This window comes from Phalacrocorax carbo, chromosome 25 (genome assembly GCF_963921805.1).
Source record: "Phalacrocorax carbo chromosome 25, bPhaCar2.1, whole genome shotgun sequence".
NCBI lineage: Eukaryota > Metazoa > Chordata > Aves > Suliformes > Phalacrocoracidae > Phalacrocorax > Phalacrocorax carbo.
In genome coordinates, this window is record NC_087537.1 from 4,087,497 (window position 1) to 4,094,761 (window position 7,265).

Here is a 7,265-nt window from a genome sequence, read left to right on the forward strand (position 1 = left end):
AAGGACAACACCACAGTACTGGCTACTGGCTGGTGTAGGGATGAGATTTACTAAGTGTTTACTGTAGGTGGCTTATGTAAAGTTTAGGTAGTATCGTTTGACCTCTGATTTGCACTCTGAAGACACTGAAATTAATAGAGGGCTGTAAAAGGGGATCGTTTTACTGTGTTATACCAAAAATTGAGGCCACCTTTTACAGACTATTTCCTGACAACACAGAACAAAGTCTGACTACGCTAGGTCAGACCAAAGGCCTTCTTGCCAAGTATTGTCTTCAGAACAGGCAGTCACAAATGTTTAGGGAAAGGGCATAGGACAAGGAACAGCATCATCCCCTCCTACACCTTTCCAGCTTTTGGCACCCAGTCGTTTGGGAAAGGGCTGTTAACGCTTCTGAAGGTCTTTGTATTTCTATTAACATGGATTATCAAATTCAAAAATAGCCAGAAGTATATTTACATTACAGTATATTTACTGTCTCCTGACAGTTCCAAGAATTACTGGTGTGATTATTTCAAGAGCTTGAGCTCACAGCCTACAGAACTTGAATAGGGATGAACATTCAAGATAGACAAGCTACTACCAACAGAGCTTTCAAGACAGAGTAGCTTATTGTGTCACACTCTTTAAGAGAATTTGGTAATTTGCAAATAAAATATCTAAGCTATCAAGGTCTTTGGTTTGAAAAGCTATATGACCTTAGTTCTGAAAAAAAGACATTGGCTGAGTGAACAAAGTTGTCCAGTCTTATTGCCCTCTTCAGCTTGCAGTTCAATTCACTGCCCAAAACAGGCAGCTTTGGGAGCTTGACTTAAAGACTTACTTCTCATGGTATGGTCTTTTCTGCTGAAAAGTACAAACTACATTGACGCTCACTGCCACAGCCACCTGTGGTACGGCAAAGTGAAGCAAGACACAATGAATTTCATCCTAGGGGTGAATACACCACTATTCGCTGAGAGCAACTTAGTTTCTACAGAGTAAGGCTGGATTCAACGCATTAGGCTGCAGAACTGAAAAATCACTGGGAGCTGTCCTCAGGATTCTCACCCAGGAAAAAAGTGCTAATAGCTTGCCTTCAAGGACAACCTGAGCTTTTTTAAAGGCAAGGTAATTACATGCACTTTCAACACTGCTATTAATCAAAGGTAAAAAATGCACTCTGTGAACAAACTCATCAAGTGTTTTCTGAATACAGTCATTGGGTACTTGATATAAAATGGCCTCCACATTACAGCTTAAAAAGCTGCAATGTTTTAGTCCCTGACCAGCTGCTGAAACCGGGGGGGCGGGGAGGGGAAGAACACAGATACCTATAGTTAAGCCAAAGCAAAGAGGATAAACATATGCATTCATGTCTGTGAACAGTGATTTTGCTAATCACTGTTACTCTCAGAGAAGGCTACCATCATGTTTCAGAGACTTAAGGGTAAAAACCTTAATTTTGCTGCAGTTACAGAAGTTGTTACCTACATGGTTTCTGTCCTGAGACAGCAATAATATCCTAAGGCTTTTCACATTAGAGCTTCGGTCTAAGAGATCTACTGCTTTATCCAGGTCATCTTGATTTTTCAAAGGAATGGATAGCTGCAAAATAAAGAACAGGAAAAAAAATCATTAGAAAAGACACAATAGAAATTTAAACATTAGAAAAAAAAAAAGATAGGATTCCGATTGTTCAATTATTCCACTAATTTTCATCACAATACTGTCTTCCTGTCCTTTTTAACAAGGTTTTCTTCCCTCGCCATCAGAGAAATGACTGACCCTATGCAAATTTCTCTAAGGCTCCATCCACGAAAATATTAATTGCTACCTGAATTTATTGTTTGCGAAGAACAAGTCAGAGACAGGCCCCTGACTCCCTGATGAGAGCACTGTGTCGGAATACTTACAAATCCAGACCTAACAATCAAGGGAAAATTGTGTTTCAGATAGAGACTAGTATGAAGAAGATTAAGACTTTGAAAGAGGAAATCAAAGAATTATTAAAACTTGCTAGTAAGACCCCATGAAATTATGCTCAGACACCCTCTATTCTGCAGCCCACTCACAATTCAAAACGTGAATGCTATTAACATCGAAGAACCCCTTTCCTTTTTGTCCGACTCCTACTGGTGAATGGGGTTTCACATCTCTTTCATTAGGGATGCAGTCCCAGAGGGTGGGAGGGCAACGCCGCAACAAAAAACCAAGGAGAAGCTAGGGTGTCCAAAGGGAGAAAGCCAACAGAATACTTTAGGTTATTAACACTGACTACCCAGTTCCTCAGAGACAAATGCTATTCCCCATGTCACCTTCCTTTACCAGTGACAGCGCCCACAGCCCCCCTACAGCACCTCACACTAGAGAGCCTCCCCCATTCTCTAACTGCCCTTGTTCGCCTAAGAGCTGGGCGATAAGCAGGCAGCATCGCAGCCAGCAGGAGGCACATGTGTTACAAAGGGCTGCATGGCTGCTGGTCAGCACTCCAACAACACAAACAACACCAACTCTACTATCAGGCAGCTGAAGAAATGACTCTGGGACTGCCCGCAGTCCTCAGACTGTATATATATTGGCCTGCAATAGTTGCTTTCAACAGTCAAAATACTACAAATACCTTTTTTTTTCACTTCCCCAAGAGAGACTCCCAAACTATACCAGTACAAGGAAGCAAGATGCTGATGTTCGCACAATACACACGTCAGTGTGATGCTTTGTCGGTATCAGCATGCTTTCCTCTGGAGCAGTGATTCAACTATGGTTCATATCAGAGGGAAGGACTGAAAATTAAATTTAAAGGTACAGAATGTGGGATGGGAAAAGGAGGTGTCACCCAGAGTGTTACATGTTCTGAGTGCTGACAACAATGCTCTGTACCTCATTGTTCATGTAGTGGAGGTCCAGTGGCTGGCCAAAGGCTGTTTTCACTTTCTGTTGCACGTCTTCATAGCGCACGGGACGGACAAATGGGATAATTCTGGAATGAAAGACAATCACTGATTGAATTCAGAGACATACTTGACAATGCAATCAAATTAGATGGCTGAACGGTTAGAAACGCATTTGAATGTTCTTCTTTCATCCTCAAGCACGTAATGAACCTTTCTAGTCTGAACTGATATTAATTACTTTAGCAAGGAATTCTTGATCTCTGGCCTATTTCCAAATGGTTTGTCAAAATGCAATATTCAACTGAAGATTTCGAATAGAATGCCTTTGTCCCTGGATAGAAAAGTATTCTTTACTGAATAAATGTCTTTCACATAACAGGATACAAATCTCCTATGCACTTTGGCCTAAAGAATACTGCCTCAGGCACAAAACACAAACACATGCATTCAGCGAGAGCTGAATTAAAAGCTGCAGAAAGCCCAAAGAACAAAAAAGTATTTGGTTTAAGTACTCCAGTACCTGAACTCTAAACTCGCTCCCTAAAAATTTCAGAAATGTGTTCCAGTTGAAAGGTTTCAACAACCGTTCCCACAGCAAAGTTGGTCCTGAACTCCTGAGGGGAGGCGTCAGCAGGAGGACACAAAGGAACCTGAGAACCCTCTTTCCCAAAGGTGGTCTGTGACGTTAGCTCCACGATAGCCCTCTGCACGCTCAACTCAAACATCTCCAAACATCTGAATCACAGACTCACTACACCATCTCTGCAGTTATCCTTCAAATCCTGTGCAACACAGCAGGGGCTTTTTTCTCAAGAGTTGAAGTCAAATCTGACTGTAGCTCTGCAACTGTTTGTCACTCATGACTTGCTTTAGTTACAATTCTTTTTTTTTAAATTACAGAGGCCAAATAGATCAAAACTTAAACACTGCTTCAGCTGTAATAGCAGTGGCACAGCTGACTTGCAATAACTCAGAATATTCATATAAGACAGGTATCTAAGATGGAATATTCATATAAGACAGGTCAGTCTCATACTCTCATGCTTCCTTCCTCATGAGTATTCTTCATATGTAATGCATCTCTGGGCATCTTCACCGACTGACTGACACACAAAATATGCACAGATGTAAATTATTCTCATCGCTTTCCCCGAGCCCAGACCTTGTGACACACTGAACACCCAGCTGCTTCCTTGCCAGTTGAATTGCAGGAGTTTTAGACTCACATACACCAACGGCCTCAAGAAATCCAAAAAGGCAACAGGCACAGCCATCGTAGGGGAACCCTGCGACACATGCATGCTTGTCAGAAAATGATAGTATAGTTTTGTTTGTTGGGGTTTTTTTGCTGTTTTGCCTACCTTGGAATAGGAACTCTAATGCTTTAGGCAAAATAGTAGTATGAAGTTCCAGCAAAGCATCTAAAACTGTTTATTTTGGTGGAATGTTCTTCTTTAGGAAGTTGCCAAGTACTCAGAAAGCTGCCTCCTTGATAGCCATGGCAAAGGACAATTTTTACCCTCTTCAGAACCAGCAAGTAAAATATCCTGGGTCAAGAATGGGAGGATCCAAATGTGAACTATAGTCTAGCAAGCCAAGGAGGTCTACGGCTCAGAAACTCACTTTTCATCTCTGCTGCACAGGGCCCAGGTGGTTGCTTGCTCCTGCCTTCGGTCTCCTGCACCAAACTTCTCGCCATCTGCTTCCACGGGCCACAAGACCCCACTGCATCTCCACTACCAGCAAGTTACAAACAAACTGCTCTGGGACACAGCTGACAGCCACCATCATTCCAAAAGCTATTAGACCACCTCGATAGCTGCTTACCCACACCGCTGTGCCTTGAAACAACTCTGCTTTGGCACAGCTGAAATATTGCCCCAGAAAGCTTGATTATTAGCACCACTTCACAATTTTGCCATCAGGCAGAAATAGGAAGACGTGAACGGATCACAGGAACTCAAGACCTATCTTGCTCAGAGGAGCAGCTCTCTGAGCTCAGTGGAACCCCGAATCACCTCTGGGGAAGCTCACACGAGCTCGTGCTGAACCTGCGTTTTGGATGGAAGGCTTAGTTTCCAAAACATCCATCCAGGCTGCTTAGCTAGCACTCAGTATCCTTTCATGATATGCAGCTTTTGTTTTAAATAGCTCTAGGTTAGTTGGCTTCCCTACCCCCTTTCCCAGGAAGGGTTCATCTTGCTACCAGACCTGCAACGTTCAGCTATTTAGAAATAATTGTCCTTGTTAAAAAGCAGCCCACAATAACATTTTCTACATATTACTAAGAAACCCATCCATGAAATTATAGTACTCTGGCACCACACAAATGTAATTTAGCTCTCAGTTGAGCCGAAGTCCCTTATAAAGGCTTCCATTCTACACTCAATGCATTAAAAAGCAGAGCTGTTCTCAGGTGCTACAAATTCTATTAGTTTAAAAACTCCGTGCACTCTTCTAACACAAAATCGTGGACTGCAGGGTTTAAGGAGCCCATTCCTGCCTGACCACCTTAAATATTTGTGGTTAGATCTGGCAGCTCCTCTGAAACCAAGCACACACACTTACATTCTCGGTGCAAGCTTGCTGTCTGTAACTGCATACCACTTTGGGAATGGGGAATTCAGGCGAGCGTAACTGCATAATTAGACTAACATACAATCAACCTTTTCATTTTAATGCTACTTCAGAAAAAAACCTTTATTCGCCCCTGAGCTCTGTGCCATCTTAAATGCACTCAGGCAGAAGACATGCAAGATGACAGGACTGCGGTGACAAGATTTTGCTTCCAAGCTACCTTGTCCTAACATGGTGTCACAAGAAATTGTGATATGTCACACAGTGGCTCTGCGGTAGTCCACAATGCCTGTGACACAGTAGAGATCTGGCTGACAAAGGCGGCAGTAGATCCCAGCTATGATTACTTTTGTATTTTCTCCTTGAGGCCCACAAGTTGGGTTTTTTCAGTGACAGAATTCACCATGTAGTACTTTGGTGAATGAAACAGTTCAATTTTTGAGGAAGACCTTATGAATTATCCTCTGCCATCTGCTTTATCAACAAAGAACGCCTCTGCTTTTCTGTTTTAAAAAAAAATCCCTTATTTTGACAAAGGAGGATACTTGAGGAGGAGCTTAAGCAGCTCAGCCAGTAACTTTTGCTAGTCCCAGGCTGTTAGGATCACTACGTACAACTTGCACAGTTGTACTATCAACATTAAATTTGCATTTTATCATGAAACCGTGAACAACAACATGTTGAAAGTACTGTCTGGGATGGGAGAACCCAAAGGATTCCCACAGGATGTCTGTGAAGAGTAGCATGTAAATTCATGCTTACAATCCAATTTGTCTCTTCAGAAAAAGGAAACTGGAACCTAGCATCAAGATCCCTTCTTCCCTGAGCAAGAGGCTCAAAAGGGCTGCAAACAAGTCTGGAGCCTTTCTGTACGTTCACACAGCCACTGAACAGCCACAACAGTATCGAGAGTTCCCCTCAAACAGATGGCAGCTAAGGAGCTTTTTGAGACCTGCTTTGAATTGTGTAGACAATTTTATCCATTGGAAACTATACTGTTAGCACCAAAAATACTAATTCAGTTAATTCTGGTTTTTGTAAAAGAAAGTGTCTCAGAACTAAATATCAGAGGAAATAACAAGGAAACTTTTAGACCAATGAAAAAAAGGTGTCCCCTTGCTGTATCCGTTGCTCAGTCACAGCAAGACAGTTATTGTGATAGGTCATCAGGAAGTGAGAAACTAGAAAAGAATGACACTAATTTGATCAGTTTCATTTGGTTTTAGTTAAATGAAACAAACGGAACATATGTGAAATAAGAGACTATCAGGCTGAATTTCTTTCAGGCTGGACAGCTTTTTGAATATTCCTGCAATTCACTTACAAATAGATACTATGAGATGAAATCAAAGGAAAATATTATACGACACACTGATTTTTAAAAATAACCAGGTTCTGTATGACCTGTTTGCTGTTGCCTTCACTGTGTGTTTTTCATTCAGGGACAAGGAAAGCGAAGGCAACAAAACATTTCACCTGAATTACTAACGACTAAATTATTCTACTGAGCAAAGACTCGAAGTAGTGAAGACAGACTTACCGTCTCTCCCCGTTGTGTTCGAACTTTATCCTCACATCATTCTGCAGCAGAAAGAACAAAAGGTTAGTTCAAAATGAAACCCTGGCATACGTAAAAGCACACAAATGGATCATATAATGATTTTAAGGCCCAAACACAAAGCAGGTCAATTTGTGACCAACTCCTCAAAAGGCTAACCAGAAGATGACAAGTCTGATGACTTTCTCCATAGAAACTGAAGCAGACTGTGGACAACAAGTGGCTGACATGTGAACACAGCACCATGAGCAATT

General features: G+C 41.8%; 1 protein-coding gene across 2 annotated transcripts in view; it reads right to left on the minus strand.

The window, feature by feature from the left end:
- Window positions 1–7,265, minus strand: part of MAP3K3 (mitogen-activated protein kinase kinase kinase 3) — a 39,769-nt gene that overhangs the window by 21,340 nt on the left and 11,164 nt on the right. For both annotated transcript variants that reach the window (XM_064473470.1, XM_064473469.1), the window contains exons 4-6: window positions 6,994–7,034; window positions 2,863–2,962; window positions 1,474–1,587 (exon numbers count right to left, since the gene is read on the minus strand). In XM_064473470.1, the coding sequence (XP_064329540.1) occupies window positions 1,474–1,587; window positions 2,863–2,962; window positions 6,994–7,034 (255 nt within the window). The remainder of the gene's footprint in view (window positions 1–1,473; window positions 1,588–2,862; window positions 2,963–6,993; window positions 7,035–7,265) is intronic.